Raw genomic sequence first — 18,110 nt, forward strand, 5'->3', positions numbered from 1 at the left:
AGAAGAGGGCATCAGATTTCATTATGGATGGTTGTGAGCCACCATGTGGTTGCTGGGATTTGAACTTGGGACCTTCGGAAGAGCAGGCGGCGCTCTTAACCACTGAGCCATCTCTCCAGCCCTTGAACCAGTTTTCTAACGCAGCATTATGTGACTAAAGAGGACTGAGGCTGCCCTGGCCAACTCCTGGAGGCTCAAACCACAGAGCACAGGTTGACCAGGCCAAGAAGCAAAAGCAAAGCTTCCCCTCCATAGCAAAAGGCCCCAAAGGCAGACAGGTCCTCAAAGCAGGCATGGGCTCTTCCACCCAGCTCCTGAATGGAGCTGAACCTGGGAAGTAAAGTTGTAAGGCTTGGGAGGGGCATCAGCCCTCTGAGCCCATCCTCCCTTTTCTACTCTGTTTCCATCACTGCAGAATGCTATCCTCCAGACCCATGTGAGGACAAGTCGGCAGGCCCCAGGCCACCACTGAGAGTCATAATGAATTTCTACCCTCTGTGGAGAGATGCTGGGTGACCATGATCATGCTGGTCTTCATGTGATAGACAGACAGACAGACACACAGACAGATGATGCCCCTGCTCTCTGGCTACAGCTTTACATTCTTGAGGCTGATGGTGTGAGTGAACTGTCTTGCTCTGGCCCCACTGATCTTCAGAAAGTCAAGAGTGGACCAGAGTGGAGTCTGGCTTTGCTAGTCATGGTGAGAACAAGACCTGTGCTAGGGAATCTTTAGTCCCCTCACCTTTGCAAGGGGCCACTTTATCATACAGCCTTAGGATAAGAAAATAAGAGAACAGAGACAGTTCAAGGCACACAGCAGCACGGGGTGAGTATGGTGCTGCCTCTGACCGTCCTGAAGAGGCAGAGCATGTTAGTCAATAAGCAGCTAGCAGAACAAGAAAGAGAGCTCTCAGTCACACATACCACTGGTAGACTTCCCACAGGCCCATGTTCTGGATCCGCTCGATCTTCTGAACAAAGTAGAAAGGTAGTGTACGGTTGAAGATGTTCCACACCTTCTGATACTCTTCTGAGGAAGAACTCAGAGTGATCTTCTACAATGAGAAAATATCTCTTATATGTCATTGTCAAATGATTCAAATACACGAGCTGTTCCTGTGACCACTAGGAACATCTATAAATTCAGGATAAAGCTAAAAAATGATGGCTTGCTTCCTCTGCCCTGGGATGTAGTCTCTCAAGATATGGAATGTTTACAAGGTAATTTCCCTCTTGTTCACTGTAAAAACGCCCATAAGTCAGGCAGGTGGTGTCTAAGCCACCATCCTAAGTGTCTCTAGGATGTTAGTCCTTGTTCCTCTTTTACATCCCACACAGGTCAAAGACAAAACCATAAGAGCACATGGCCTGTGAGAACTGGAATTAACAGAGGTGTGTGCGCTCCTCCAGCCCTTCACATGCTGCCTCTTGTTACAATTTGTGCGTGCTTTGTGCTCTGTGAGAAAAGTCCTCTCAGGATAGGCTTCATAATGGAAGAGTCTGTCTGCAGTGTTTAGCATGTTCCCAGCACTGGAAATCAGCAACATGCCTCACACTGATGGAGCAGTAGGGGACATTCGTCAGGACAGTGTCCTGCTGCACAGCACTGCTCCCAGAAAGCAGACCTCAAACGAGCTACTGAACTGCCCTCCTGCCCACTGCTGTCTAGTGCCTTCCCCTCTAAATGTCCTGTATCACATTCAAATATTCCCTGTTTCTCTCCATTTCTTACTGGAACAGACTGGTTGGTCTTAGAACCTCTGCTTAGAAGGCCCTTCCTTCTGCTCTTCCTGGCAAAGGTCACAGCTCATCTTTTTCTCATATCAACCACCTACTTTCTCTGGGCTCTACAGTCAACTCATACAAAGTCACCCAGCCTAACATCCCCAAGATCTACAAAAACAAAGCAGAAAGCCCACATGTATCTCTTCCCTCTGGTGTCATGAGACACGGCTGCATAAAGCTTTCTTTTCACACTCATCATCTCTACAGAACCCTCTCTGTCCAGCTCCAGGGTGTGAATCCCATACCTTAAATCCCAGGTCAGGCAGGGCTGCAGGGTCCCAGTAGTCTGGGATGCTCTTTGGGCCGTGTAACTTAGTATTGCTAAAAGGTAAACAAAACTTAGACTCTTAATCTTTTAGGCACATGGAAGTCTATCACAGGTGAACTCTACTTACCAGGATCACCAGCCCTGAGTCTCAGTGCAATGCATTTAGAAGCTAGAAGACAAGGAAGCACACAGCACAATGTTTCCAACAAAAGAGCACTTCCATCTTGCCTACCAGGCAAACCAAAAAGCTTTTCAGTCCTGAGAGATGCACTTCTCACCTGCATACCACCAACCACACAGAAGGAACAAAGCACTTGATTAAAGCAGTATACACAGGCCCCAGCTTTTATCCAACTCTTGAAATTCAAAAGACACCAAATGCTTTCTTGAAGCCTTAATGATATGCACTTGATATACAGAAAATATTTTCAAAGCTGTAAAATTGGTCTCCAAACCCACATGGTAACATTAATTTGAGTTAAGCTGATAAGAGGCTTCTTGTGGCCTGTTATTTGTCCTCCTTAAATATGCATACATACACACACACTACTGTGCTAAATTAAAGGATGTCATATAACAGAGGCACTGAAATACCTTCTAAAAATATAAACAAATAAAAGCCACACTTAAAAACCAGATGACTCTAAAGGCTTAAGAACATTACTGTCAAAACTACAATCCAATTCATTTCCCGCTCATTGAAACCTCCAGTCCTTCCTACAGCAGATCTACCTTCTGGTTCTCCTGGCATGGGATATGTCCAGGACATCCCAGAAAATGTCACAGTTTAGAAATAACTAAGCAAGGATCCATCGGAATACCAGCCTCAAGGTTCTTTTTCACCAATTTCACCTATTAAGATGGCAAACTTAGCTGCGTGTGGTGGCGCACACCTTTAATCCCATCACTCAGGAGGCAGAAGCAGGCGAATTTCTGAGTTCAGGGCCAGCCTGGTCTACAAAGTGAGTTCTAGGACAGCCAGGACTATAGAGAGAAACCCTGTCTCGAAAAACAAAACAAACAAAAAAAGAGATGGCAAACTTTTCAAGCAGATTATATAAATCAGCAGTTATTCTTCCTATGCTTAAAGAAAACACTTGGCACACACAAAAGAGGCAGTCTAATGACTTCTGATAAGCCTTGCTCCTTGATGTGTTTTTTTTTTTGTTTGTTTGTTTTTTTTTTTTTTTTCGAGACAGGGTTTCTCTGTGTAGCCCTGGCTGTCCTGGAACTCACTCTGTAGACCAGGCTGGCCTCAAACTCAGAAATTTGCCCGTCTCTGCCTCCCAAGTGCTGGGATTAAAGGCATGTGCCGCCATGCCCGGCTGAGTTGTGACTTTTAAACAAGTATATATTTAAAATTTCATCAAAAATAAACTTTAAGGAAAGAAGAGGTCATATTCTCAAGAAATTATGTTGTTGTATTTGAGTCACAAGGCATTATTTCTTGGACTTTTCCTCTTACTTATACCAAATCTTTTTTAGATGGCCTCCTTGTTTTATAAACATAATCAATAAACTTTACCTCTGAAGTCTTCAGAAAACCAACAGAACCTAAGCAATTCTGGCTTCTCAGGTTAATAAAGCTATGGGCAACTAAAAACATTGTTGGCTTAAAGTCCCAGCTTTGGCCATGGCAAACTTAGACTATAAGGGAAACTTGGTACATCTTCACAATCCAGGTCACCTTCTTCTAGTGCATACGCCATCTGGCTAGCTCCAACCCTACTGCACCTGCTCAAGACTAAACCACTCTTGCTTTAAAGGACATCGGATCAACAGCGAGATCTCAAGAATTCCCCATCTGTTGCAGAAAGTCTCTCTCCTCCCTTATGTTCTGCCTATGGGTTCAATTAGAGGCCCCAAGCAGCCACCCTGTGACACAAGGAAACCCACTGTGAAAGTGAAGTTGGTTTGTTAATGACTATTATACCACTTTTCTTTATTTTGGTATTCCATGATATTCAAGGATGATATACATGAGCCTTTATTATTTCATTACTTCAACATTTGTAAAGATTTAAGTTTATAATTTAGTTGTCACATTCAAAGACAAACTGATGGGCTTCAAATCTAACCAGGTTTGCACATCTCACTAAATAGCCTTGATGAAACCCACAATGCTAATTCTCACTGTGGCTTAAAGACTTTCCCAACTAGTAGGTTTGAAAGACAGTAGCATGCTAGTCACACATGCTAGTCAGTACCCTTCCATGCAGTCTGAGAAGCTTCCTGTAACTGAAAGCAAAGCACTCCTCAACTAAAACCACATACCAAGCCAGCGCACAAATGTCACTTACCAGGACTGCTTCATCTGCACATCCTGGGGAGACACATACTTGGGTCTGCGACAAACCTTTCTGATAGTGCCATACACAAGGTTTTTCTGCAGAAAAGCTGAAAAAACATTCCAATGAAAAAAATTACACCCACACACACACACGCACACGCACACACACACACACACACACACAGAGTGGGGGTGCATGCACAGCAGGAATGTTCTCTAGATGGAAATTAAATGGGTTGGACAGATAATACAACATGTAAAACTCAAGATCAGTCTTAAAAATAAGGCAATTTTATACATTTCAAACATTCATAAAGAAAATAGGTATCCTTAGGAGACTGAGTTTAATGAATAGAGAAATGATTAGTAATTGATGTTATCAATTATATGAGTGCTTTTGAATTGTTCCTTCCAATCATATTTAAATTAATATTTTGCTCAGCATTTCTTTCCAGCTTGGATGTAAAGAGGTTCCAGTCAAGCCTGAAACCAAATTATTGTATCTTGAGTTAATGTAATTTATATGTAATAATTTTGTCCTTATAACTTTTTAAAAAATTTTGAGTAAACTGACAACCTTGAATCAATCTTTTCAAACCTATGTTCTCTTTAATAAACTAAACATCTGACACACCCTCAATATCAGATTCACCCCAAGAACTGAGGGTGTGTACCATCCACCCTTTGTACTGAAAATGACAAATGTCTAGAAGTCGTGTCTCTTAGTAGGTGCTACTTTTACACGTAAATATATAAAGCCAACTTTGATTTTCATTTTAGGAACATTTTAATATTAAAAATTACAGCTATCTGGAACTCAGCTGTCTTTGTACATCGACTGTATAGTATCTGGAGGACGTGTCCCTTACACTCAGCTAAGCCCACTGTTTCTGGAGTTCAGTGTTCACCCAGAAGCTTCCACAACCCTTGTCACACCTCAGTCAGCCATCCTCTGAAGCTCAGCTTACTGACACACTTGGATTATTACCTATAATGAGTCTCAGACAACCTTTTACTAGTAAAAATAGGCTATTCAGAATATATGGACTGGTTACATATATGTTAGATATCTTCTCTAACATTCCATGGAGAAAAAAAGAGCCCCTTTCCTTGTTGTTGTAAGGAAACCTTGTTGTTTCCTCAATTTATACTGTGATATATCCCTGAAGGAGCTTGCTTTGGAGGACTCTGTCTATTGACAGCCAGCGACTAGAATGTCGTTCCTCTGCTGCTAGAAACTTGGTTGTTGCCTTAAGTTGCTCTTTCATGACAAGGATCTTTGCCAAAGCTGGTCTCCCCAACACAGAATAAGTCATTTGGGCTGCTGTGTATATACATTTGAAAGAATTTGCTTCCTAATAATCAGTAAGTCTATGTGGTAGTTTGGTTTGAGATTCTATTTCATTACATGTAGTAAGGACTGTGTAGGTGAAGCCAATGACTTCCATCCTTTTCTTTTGAAGATACTACTATGTACCAAAAACCAAAAGCACCAGGCAAACTGTGACCACCCAGTGACCTCAGGTCAGGCCACTGTGAGCATGATTTTTCTTGCTACATGCTCATAGTTATAGCTATATCCTTGTCCTAAAAGTCTGCTCTCTCTCCAGACTGAAGTCCAAGAACTAGAAAGGTGTGTCTGACATTTCTGTTGTATCTGTTTTATGTTTTCCAGATGTTCAAAAGATCTACTCTAACCTTTGGTTAGCATCAGTCAGAGGTGTGACAGCTGCATAAACTAGCCTGCAAGGCACGCCTGTCTTTCCTATCTCCTGTGCTCTTCTACACACTATCATCAATTATAGTGACTGTCATTTGTGACACTCATGCCTTGGCTGGTATCATTCAGTAGAAGCCATTCCGCTGGAGAACAGAAGAAACTTCTCTGAGAGGCAAGACAAGCTGTAGGGAGTCTTCTTTAAACAAACCACAAGTGCTGCAAAAGCACAAACCAAAAATAACCGGCCCAACGCAAGCAGCCAAGGGGCTTTAGGAAGATCCACTACTGGCACTTTATTGCTTTCTACAGAGAAGAAAATATACAAAATAGTGAAGGTAGCCAGCACACTGCACCAAAATCAAGCCCTCTGATTCCCTTTAACATGCTGCATTTGCAAGATGCCAAATATAAAATATTATATGTAATCCAAACTGAGCAGAGCAGATGAGTATGTCTGCATGGAGATGGTATGAGAAACTACAGCAAAACTGAAAAGCATTTTCACAAATCAGCCAATGAAGAACTGGCCAATGGGTGATTGGTCTGCTTTTGTCTGTTAAGATATATGGGAAAAATCATCTCAGCTCCAGCTTCTGGGCACTACATGTACAGAACTTTTAATTAGTATGCCCTGAGTCGGGCGTGGTGGCACACGCCTTTAATCCCAGCACTGGGGGCGGGGGGGGGGGGGGGCCAGAGGCAGGCGGATTTCTGAGTTCGAGGCCAGCCTGGTCTACAGAGTGAGTTCCAGGACAGCCAGGGCTACACAGAGAAACCCTGTCTCGAAAAACCAAAAAGGAAAAAAAAAAAGAAAGTATGTCCTATAACATGCTAAACCCGACTTTGTCCCATTAAGGCTGAAAGAAGGGTGGTAGTTTCAGTGCCATACCAGGAATAATAAGGTGACACTGTGACACTATATAGCAAAGCCCCTTGGGCCTTCTCAGAGACTGAGGTTAACCTTCAGAAACAGAACAGTCACACTACTCACTGACCCTGTCTTTGCATGTTAGAAAAACTCCTTATTCTCATAGCCTCATGTCCTCAAAGCACATCTCCTTGACAGCATGGACAGTATCATCTGTCAATGGGTCTCTCTGCCTTTTGGGACAGATATACCCTCCTTTCCTTTATTATAGCAGCCCAGGCCTCAGGTTAATATGGGAGAGTCTAGCTCTACCCTACAAGTAAGAGGTACCTTTGAAGTGTAACTCATAGTTGTGTTTTCCAGCCTGGAACTTCAAGGTGGCTGCCTGGGCATCAGCCCCTGGAGCACAGAATGCCAAGTAAGCCCTTTCCACGTCACTGCTGCTGATGGTGGTCACAGGGTGCCCTGAGCCCTGTAAGGGGAAATCCAGAGGTGTAATGGCGGCAAGAGACGATTGAAAACGAATCGTCCTTAATATAAATGTAAACAAATGAATTAATCTGGCGGCTGTATTTCTTTACCTTCTCGTTAGTCTCCAAAGACTGCACAAAGAAACCAAGATCTATTTTAAAATTACACCTCAATAGCTGACCCATTAAATGATCCATCTTTACTTTCTATGCTAGTCTAGCTACCTCCAAGCCCCATCCCATGACACTTGTATATTAGTATTGATCTGGTTCTTTAGACCCCTTCCTCATGGCTCCAATTCCTCCATCCTATGGGCAAGTCTCTCCTCTTCCTCTCCTTCCTCTAGTAAGCAGACGCCTTGCCCTTTTCTCTCTTCTGCCCAGCCATTGGAGGATCAACATTTATTGACAAGACAGAGAATCAATGGTAAGAACTATTTACACAAACTTGAGATAGGAGATTCATGGTATAAGCATTACAGTGCTGTGTTGAGATTGAGATAAGATGTGAGGGGAGAGAAATCAGTATTTGAATAACCCAAGGGTACACTTTGCATGGTGTACAGAACCTTATGTCTACAGCCTATGGTGATGAGCAAAGATGCTAGTGAATCCAGCCTCTGTTTAGACAGGTTATCTTGTTATAGGAAAAGACGGCACCAGAGAGCACAGTGAGGGCTGGGGAGGGGGCGTGGAAGGGAATGACAAGACTCTCCTGAAGCTATTCTTGTAAACAGAAGACAGTAACTACAGGTCCTGCTAAGCAGGGTAACTGAGATATCAGCCACGAAAAAGCATAGAACAGCAGAAAAAAAGCATAACTCAGCAGGAAAAGGTACTTGCCATCAAGGTAGATAACCTGAGTTCAATCCTTAGAAGAGAACCAACTGTCACACACACAAATAAACATTTTTTAAAATGTTTTCAGAATAGATGACACAACCCATTCAAATAACAGTAAAATATCAACAGTAAATTCACATAGGCTACTTAGCTCATCCTCTCAAAGAATACTACCTCTTATAAAAGGGCTAGCTATTTTACAACAATAACCATTTCTCTTAACTCCCCACCAGCCCTCCTCCCAGTTTCCAGCCCCAGTTCTTCAAATTTCTCCCAACTGTTCCTCCCTCCCTCAGCTCACCAACAGTCTGCGTAAACTGGGAGACAGTCCCTTCTCCCGGTTTTCTCAATACTAGCAGCTCCAAACTATAACAACTGTTCTAGCCTATCTGCTCAGCTCAGCTTCTCTGGCTCAACTGACTCCTAGCAATACCTTCTCCACCAACTTCCTTCTCTTCTCCCTCTGATAGCCCCTTCCAACCCCAGGCCCCCAGCTGGCTTTTTTTATATCCCAGAAATCCAAGAGACCACCAACATTTTGCCTCTTTCTATTTGGGGGCGGGGAGGGGGTCTCTCTGTTTCAGTCACTGGGAATGAACCTATTTGTTGTCCCTTTTCTTGATATTTTCTTCAGTTTTTTTTTTTTTATTTCCAAGTTTCTCTAATTCCACCCGTATTTTTTTCCAGTTGATTTACCCATTTTATAAACAAAATAGCCTAAAGTGAGTACAAGGAGAAAAAACTACTGCTGACAACCATGGGAAGCATGTCCCAACAGCCTCAGCATATACCCTTGTCAGCTTTTAAAACAAAGTATCCATCCCTCCTTTTCCTGCCTTTTGCTCTATTGTACTTGAACTCAAACCTCCCATTCTGTCTAGCCTTGTTGTAAAATATGTGGGGGTTTTTTCTTTCTTCTTTTAATGCTTCTTTTCCTACAAACAGCCCCACAATAGGTGCCACTTGTAGCTGGTCTATGCAGGTTCAATTTTTGAATGCAGTAAGTACTTGAACCTGTGAATACCAAGTATGAAAGTGTTATTAAACCATTAGAGGTGAGAGCAGTGCCTATGGAAGAATGGCTCAGGGAGATGACTGATATTGGGTCTAAAGTGTATAATGCCATGATAATTGGGCAAGCCATAGCTAAATATTTTAGATCTCAAAATTGATGGTGTTTTAACTGTGGAAAACATGGTCATTTGTAGAGACTGTAACCAAGCCACCAAAGGTCTCAGATCTCAAAATGACTGGTGCTTCAATTGATGGAAATATGGTCATTTGCAATTAAATTGTGAACAAGGCATCTCTAAAAGCAATGGTGTTTCTAAATATAAACCACAAAGGAGACCTAGGTTCCAAGAGTGTTCAGGCAATATGGCAAAGGGCTGCTACTAGACCAATGGGTATAGGTCCAAGAGAGATATCCAAGGCAATTTCTTGCCATCAGAAATAAAATTGGGGGCCTAGCTCTAGACCCTGCAGCAAAAGTAGAGGCTTTTTGCCCGTCAGCCAGGAAATAAACAAGCAGAAAAATCCCAACTAAGTACTGAAGATCTATGCATGCTACTGTAGGCAGTGATGCTCTGGACTTGGGCACAGATAAACATCTTATACTGCCCCCCAAAATCCAATGTTATAAAATATCTACTAGAGTTTATGGTTCTTTGCCCATCAGGGACAATAGGAATGGTCTTGGGAAGGAGTGAACTGACTTCCCAAGAATTCCTTGTGCATCCAAGAATTTAGCAAATAAAGATTTCAAAGGAGAAATTAAAGTGATGGCCCATGTAAAAAGAGAGATGCAAGTGAGCACAGGTGACAGGATTGCTCGGCTGTAACTGCTTCCCTACATCAAAGACAAAGCTGTTACAGTAGAAAGACCAGGAGGATTTGGAAATAGAAGAAAACAGGTATTTTGGCAAACTGTTGTTAATGATTGAAATCCAAATTTGAAGTTGCAAGTGAACAACACTGAAATAGAAGATTTGGATACAGGGGCTGATGTAACTATCATCTCACAAAAATCTTGGAATTTAGAATGGCCATTTCAAAAGGTTTCTTAGAATTCACACAGCTTGGGTATGGCTCTCATCACCTTATTTGAGGAAATAAAAGTGACATTTACTAAGAACAAGAAACCCATGACTTGGAACAACCTCCAGCAAGCCAGGGAGTACAAATGCCCATGAGGCCCCACAGATGATTTTCACTATGGAAGAGGATCTCTACATAAATGGCTTCTTTCACATACTGCATTTCTATAAGTCTCCAGAGACTCCTTTTGATCACAGCCATTGTGGACATCTTCAAATAACGGACAATAAGTTACCTGGTTTGTGTTCAAAATCAATGGTATTGTAAATCATTATTCTCACACAATCCTATCTTCTAAAACTATAGAAACAGTCAAGAAAGGCAATTTGAAAGCCTTCAACATTACACCACAGTTATACTAGGCACAAACTCCAGAGTTTTCTACTAACTAATAAAATCGTTGAAAAAAAGCTGACATCATGACAGTATTTAATATTAAATAACATTCATTAGTTATTTAACATTAATTAATGAACAAAGACTTCTAATTCAAAGATAGGCTTATAAAGATATACTGTCTCCCAGGTATCTTAAGATTCTGGTGACTATCAAATATGCTTCCTGGATCTTTGTGCTTTTGTTTAGAATGGCTTCATCTTATATAAAACAGTCATCCTTTTTCACCATACTTACTTGTCGTCCATATTCCTGCCAAGAACCAAACTCATCCATCCAGTACCAAATCCAGTCAGTAGTAAGGATGAAATGTGGGGGTTTGGTGACTGAAGAAGCTGTGGAGAGTCGGCGAGCCAGAGTATTACCAAACTTCATGGAATTAAAGTCTAAATTATCAAAGTGAAAGCCAGCAGCTGACTCTGTATACACAATCCTGCAAACGAAAGTGAACAGCAGATGAAAACGTCACCAAACAGCACAGCCATTGTGCTTCCACCTATGAGAATATATGACGGGTAGATACAAATAGCAGAAATGTTATACTCAGTTTTAAAAATGTTTCCAAAGGTGGGGAAAGCTGCTTTTTAGGATCATCACTTCTCCTTTGTGAAAAATAAAATAAAATAAAGGTGATACAGAAGACTGGATATTATGAAAACTCTAACTGTAAATATAGAAATGTTGGTTAAAATATTCTTTAAAATAATTAGGGGTGGAAATATGGTGAAAGCAGAACAGCACCCTGGGTATAATCTCCAAAGCTACAAAAAATAAAATGCATTACTAAGCTGTCAAACAATGAACAGAACTTCTTAGAAAACACAACAACAGTTAGTACACAGCGAGCAATGCCAACACCTGCATACACAGTTTATGTGTAGGAAACTCAATGTTTACAGCCCTCTCTCTGCTCTGGGGTAAAACTGTTATTGCCATGTAACAAATGGAGAAACAAAAGCCCATGAATGCTAAGAGATCATCTGAGCAAACACAGCCAGCAGGCAAGGTATGAAGGAGACAGTCTGGCCGCACAGCCTTGGTTGCTAGCCACCAGTCCACACTCCTTGCAAAATGAGGTAACGCTCAAGAAACTACAATGCTGTTAGACTCCAGGCCTATCAGTATACAGCAAATGGTTCAACTTACAGGTCCACAGATGAGCAAAACTAGTCTAAGGTGAGAGTAGTCAGTCAAGTGGGCTGAATGAAGAACCTTCTACGGTGTTGAGATAGTCTGTATTCTGGCTACATATGCAAATACACTTACTAAAAGTAATATTTATGCATAACATTGTCTAAAATTAGCTTCAAGAGAAACATTATGGATGCTGTGTGGGCTATTTAATCTTGCTAAGGGAAATAATTTGTTTCACATTCTTAGCCAATAGCAATTTGCACATATGCACTTTTTATTTTAGATATTCAAAGTCTCTTTTTAGGGAGCTCAGTGGTTAAGAGCACTTGCTGCTTTTATAGAGGATCAGATTTTTGTTCCCAGCACCCACTGTGGGTGCCTATAACTGCCTATAACTTTACCTTCAGGGGATCCAATACCTTTTTGTGGCTTCTACAGGCAACGTCACTCACATTCACACACACACACACACACACACTCACTCACTCTCTCTCTCTCTCTCTCTCTCTCTCTCTCTCACACACACACACACACACAAACATAACCAAAAATAAAACCAAAACTTTTTTTAAATAAAGATTTATTTTTATATATAGGTATTTTGTCTGCACATATTTACCACATGAGTGCAGTACCTGAAGAGGCAGGAAAGGGCCTAAGACCCTCTATGATGGGAAGGAAGTGCAGACACTTAGCTACCATGTGGACGCCAGAAACAAACACTTTTGGTGGGCTTTTGTCAGAGCAGTAAGTTCTCTACCTACTATGATACTCTCCAGTCCATGACCAAAATAATAATAATAAAAAAATTTAATTAACTTTTTTAGCCATACATCACAGCACATTTAAAAAAAAGTAATGGCTAGATACTAAAAGGAAGACTACCTGGGTCTTCCATGTTTACATGAATTGGCTCAGTGAAAATGCTAGAAAAAAATTCAAGAATAAAAACATTCAGGTTAAAACAGTTTGGCTGTGTGACTTTGTGGGAAAGACTAGAAGTTTACAAACTCCTAGTTATAGACAATCTCTTGATTGTCTATAATAATAGATAACTGTGTGTGACCAGTCCCAGCAGCAAGTAACTGAGGTTACTTGGTCTTGGTACCACCTTCTTTTCTCACAGCTCCTTCCTGAATGGAAGAAAGCAGGAGAACAGATAACTAGTATACACCATAGCCAGTATGAACATGGGCTTCCACCTCCAGATCAAGCTTTGGGGTGTGTGCGTGCGTGCATGCATGTATATGTGTGTGTGCGTGTGCGTGTGTGTGCCTGCACAAGAGTGCACATGCACTTGAGTGTACAGACACACTTATGCATGCACATACTATGGTTTAAACTTAATCTGTTATGCTGCACATAAAAGGCTGGGCACAAAGCCACGATGAGGGGCATGTTTCCTTCTCTTACCTGTCTTTACTGGGATTGCTATATGCTTCTTCAATAAGCTCCATGTTGTCCAAATCCTTCCATTTGCCTCCATCCAAGAATTGCCACCGATATGGTAAATGAAAATGAACTCGATGGCACTTTTCTAAAATAGAAACATAAAGTAGTATGACACCCTAGCGGTAAGCAGTGTGGTCCCACCCTAAAACAGTCAATGGGAATGGTCCTGATTATTGACCTGAGAACATTCTGGGAAGTTTTGCTTTGTTAGCGCAGTTACACCCATGCATTTACATACTGAAGTACTATGAGTCATGCTATGGGAGTCTTCCCTTTAAACGGGACATTACAATGAGCTGTCAAAAGATATGTGTTAGTCTAGAATGACATTCATGACCATAAAGAAGCTGATCATAAAAGTTCCCAGTCCTGCAAAGGGCAGTCAAGCTGTTACTTGTCTCTATGCACATAGAGATGTGGAGGAGCAGAGGTCAGATTCCAGATTGAACTCCAAAAGGAATCCATCCCAGGATCTAGCTTGATGGCTGAGGCAGGAGAATCACAAGTTCAAAATAAAAATATGGTTGGAAACAGAGTTCAGTGACAGAACATGTGCCGCCTAGCATAGATAAAAGCCTTAAGATCAATCTGTAATGGGAGGGAGGAAGGGAGGGAGTCCATGTAACCTTACCACATCCCACTGAAGGTGGCTTGGTATCCATCAGTATCCATGACTCCTCTCTACTTTCCCTGTCTTCCATGCCACAGACTCACCACTCCCTCCCCTTCAAGCCCTTGCACCCTGCCCCATCTTCGCTTATGCCGTCTCTGACACTTTCTTTCAAAAGTCGTGTGAGTTTCTGGTACACTTGTACAGAGATGGTGACGAGGATAGAAAGGAAAAAAGCCTAAGAAGCTCACTGAAATAGAGATATAGCCAAGATATAACTATTGGAAAGATACTCAACCAGGTGCAGAATGTTTCTATATATAAAAATAGGAGATGGAGAGATTAGTAGTAATCTAATTAAAAACACATACAAATGCAGATATTTCTTGTAGAAGCATAAGGAAAGACTTATCATTTTGCACGTTTTGAATTGAGTCTTAAGACTTTAGTATGTGATTTCCAAAAGTAAGCAACTGGTTAAGCAAAACAAGGAAGGTGCATGTGTGCTGGTGCTATATAAGAACAAAGCCAAATATACATAGACATTTACTATAAAGAGACATATATACTAGTATACATGCCACATCTTTCTAGACAGACACCCAAGGAGCAGGATATCATTGTTTTTGTTTTTAAAGGACCTACCTAGCTGCTAAGAAAAAGGAGGTTGATAAAGATTCATTTCTTATTAACATTAGCTAACCCATTTTAATTCACATTTTTAAAAATTAATTTAAGCTAATAGTTGAAAATTAAAATGTCCTAAACTATGCACATTCTTTCTCAATGTCAGACCTTTTCCAAACTCTAAAAAGGTGATGTGGTCAAGGAGTACCAGAGGAGTCTGTTGACACTGCTAGGGCTTGTCAAAGAACAGGCCAGGAGTAGTGCAGACACAGCAAAAAGGGGTACAAGGTCAAGAGGCCTCATGAAATAAGCTTGGGTGCCCAGGCAAGGAAAGCTCTTAAATTTAACAAGGCAGGAAGGACACAGTCACCTTGGGGACTTGCAACTCCTTCATTTGAACAGTTTGCGCTTACATGATTCACACTGGACTCAGAGACCTATTGGATTCTTGACAAGGAATGAACCTAACAAATAATGAAGCACTGGGCCAGGCTGTAGTCATGGTCCAGATGCTGTGACCAAACCAAGATTTCTGTTCCCTACCTGAAGGACACTGAAGAAAATGACCAGAGGTGAGCAGAAAGCATCCAGTGTTGAAAAGCTAGATTGACAAACCCCAAGTACAAGCAAATCCTGGGTAGCCTGAGGAAAATCTTCAAGGAAGAAAACAGCTCCCAAGAAAGAGTTATCTTCCCCATGCCCAGCAGACTGAGGCCTCAGAAAGGACCCAGGGATCCAAGGCTGTGGCTAACAGTAAACTGGGAACTGAATAAGATGGCCAAGCAATCATAGCTGTAGGTCCCTGGGAGAAGCCACTGCAACCACAGCAGCTGGTGAGAATTTTGGCACAACAGTGGATGCAGGAAGCAACTTTCCTCCATGATACCCTGCCTCTTTAGCTGCCTCCTTCTAACACCCCAACCTCAACACGATCCAGGCTCTAGGCTTCCTGGCTGAGTTACATAAATGTCATCTCAATCTGGAAGGCGAAGCGCCCACATCCACACTGCTAGAGAGAAGAGCAAATGTAAAGAGTACTCAGCAGCCATGAGGAGTGAGTGCTCCAAAGAAAACAGAGTCATTTGAGAGTCCCTAAACTACAAAGCCAGCAAAGTAAAACCGAAGCAAAAAGTGATTAAAAAAAAAAAAAGAAACAAATAAATCTTTAAAAACAAGAATGAAGGGGCAAGAAAGATAGGATGCAGGTTTGCTTCCCAGCACTGACATGGTAGTCCACAGCCTTCTATAAGTCCGGTTCCAAGGGACTAGATACCCTCTTCTGGCCTTCTTGGAACCAGGCACAAGCATGGTACATAGACATATGTAGGCAAACTTCCATACATGTAAGATAAAATTTAATCTGAAATAAAATGCATAAAATAAGTGTGGCCCAGCATAGAGCAAGTGTGTACCACTGGAGAAGGATGAAGCCGATGGAAATCTTTCTGCTCCGCTCTGTACCATCTAACTCCTTCACAAAGTGAAAACACTCATGATTGCTTGTGTGACATCTAAAGACTAAAAACGAAATACAACATTTCAGTCGCTGCAGTCACAGGACTTCAGAATCTTTAGTCAAAGACAGACTGTTAGTGAAGAACATAAAGCTTGTGTGAAAATACGGACCCACACAAGAATGACTATGTGTGGTAAAGGAAGGCAATTAGGGGCCTCTGGCCCAATACTTGAGGAAACCTTGGACAATCCTCTAAGTGCTAACAAAAGTGCCTCCATCTCCTCACTGCAATCTTCCCAGTTTCTGAGACTTCCCTAGGCTGTTACCCTACAGAAGTGGCAATTATCTTAGCTTAGGCTAGACTGAGTAGCCCCATTGCATTAAGTTCTGTGGCCATTTGACACTCACCTGGTACAGATCCAAAGTCTATATTCCCCATCATCTACAGCATCATTTGAAAAATGCAAATAATTTCTTTTATCCTCAACAAAGCAGATTCAGAACGAGTTTGTCAAGACCCCTGCTCTCTTTGGGGGTGCCTTATAGCAGTTCCAGTAATGAGAAGCAGTTTCCCCTCCCATGAAGAGCGGCTAACTTACCTTGGAAGCTACAACTCTTCCGAATATGGTACAAGCAAATCTGTTCACTCTCCTCCTGGCTAGGAGTGCCTGGTGACACAGGACCTGAACTGTCTTTTCTTTCTACAAAGAAATAGCACAAGATATGTCAACTCCTATCAACACTTCTCATGTAGGATTCACAGTGAAAAGGAAGGAAGAATTTATCCATGTCTGTGCAAAAGTGGCCTAGGCAAACTGACAGAGCCTATCCTGCAAGGGACAAAAGTACCCCCAGTCACACAGGTGGCCACTGACTTTTGGGTGACTCCCAGCACATAGTTTTTTTTTTTTACTAAGTCTCGGACACCACAGAGGGGTATTTTTTAATTCTGACTATCCATCCAAGTCACTAGGAAAGAAAAATAGAAAGGTATTTAAAAATACCACATTTAATTTCTATAGCAAATATTTGTCAATGAAATCTTTAGAACTGGGTACTAACAAAAAATATATGGAAAATTTTTACCTCCAAATAAAATATTCTTAATTTTAGTTTACTTGAAGGGCTCTTAAAACAAGACAAGTATATTAGGCTCTTTCAAAGGGTACCATTCTTATTATCATTCCAATGTGTCTTTACCTATTTATTTACCTCATTCACTTCATCCTAAATAAATAAGCATAAAAACTCATTTATAACCTCTCCTCATTTACTATTCTATCACCTGTCACTCTGTTACCAGCATCTTTCCTTCTCATTTTACAAACTCCCAGATACTCCATAGGCTAGGCCTCAAAATCCACACCTGGGAGACCTGAAGTACTCTATCTCCAGGGTAGTGACTGCTAAGACCTGAGCCACTCAGCAGGGGATCTATCCCTCAGTTTTCAATAGTCATAATCCAGATGATGCTCTAAACATCATTTAAAGCAAAACCTCTGTTAATCTTCAAATAGCTGAAGAGACTGGGAGGACGGCTCAGTAAGTGTTTGCCTTGCAAGCTTGAGGACTGCAGGTCAATGCCCCAGAACCCACATTTTTAAAAGTCCAAGTGGGGCTAGAGAGATGGTTAAGAGCACTGGCTGCTCCTCTAGAGGACATATGTTCACTTTCTAGCATTCACACAGTCTCTCACAACTATCTGTAACTCCAGGGCCAAAGGATCTGACGCCATCTTCTGGTCTGTGGGTGTCAAGCAAGCAAGTGATGCACCAACAGGCAAAACAGATATTCACATATAATAAAATAAAAATTTAAGCTAAGTATGGTGCTACATGCCTTTAATCAAAGCACTTGGTTGAGAGAGGCAGGAGTATCTCTGTTGAGTTCAAGGTTAGCCTAGTCTACTTCAAGAGACCTTGGCTCAAAACACACATACATACATACATATATATATATATATATATATATATATATATATACATACATACACACATATATACACACACATATAAATACATATACACCATATATATGTATGTGTGTATATATGTGTATATATAGACACACATATATACATATATAGACACA

The 18,110-nt window shown here is 41.4% G+C and overlaps 1 protein-coding gene across 1 annotated transcript in view; it reads right to left on the bottom strand.

The window, feature by feature from the left end:
* The window catches only part of Parp12 (poly (ADP-ribose) polymerase family, member 12), a 31,938-nt gene that overhangs the window by 2,860 nt on the left and 10,968 nt on the right, over positions 1–18,110 (bottom strand). Inside the window, exons 4-10 of the mRNA NM_172893.3 lie at positions 16,619–16,720; positions 13,288–13,411; positions 10,978–11,173; positions 7,265–7,406; positions 4,357–4,453; positions 2,034–2,109; positions 928–1,058 (exon numbers count right to left, since the gene is read on the bottom strand). Coding sequence (NP_766481.2) covers positions 928–1,058; positions 2,034–2,109; positions 4,357–4,453; positions 7,265–7,406; positions 10,978–11,173; positions 13,288–13,411; positions 16,619–16,720 — 868 coding nt within the window. The remainder of the gene's footprint in view (positions 1–927; positions 1,059–2,033; positions 2,110–4,356; positions 4,454–7,264; positions 7,407–10,977; positions 11,174–13,287; positions 13,412–16,618; positions 16,721–18,110) is intronic.

Source organism: Mus musculus, chromosome 6 (genome assembly GCF_000001635.26).
Source record: "Mus musculus strain C57BL/6J chromosome 6, GRCm38.p6 C57BL/6J".
Lineage (NCBI taxonomy): Eukaryota > Metazoa > Chordata > Mammalia > Rodentia > Muridae > Mus > Mus musculus.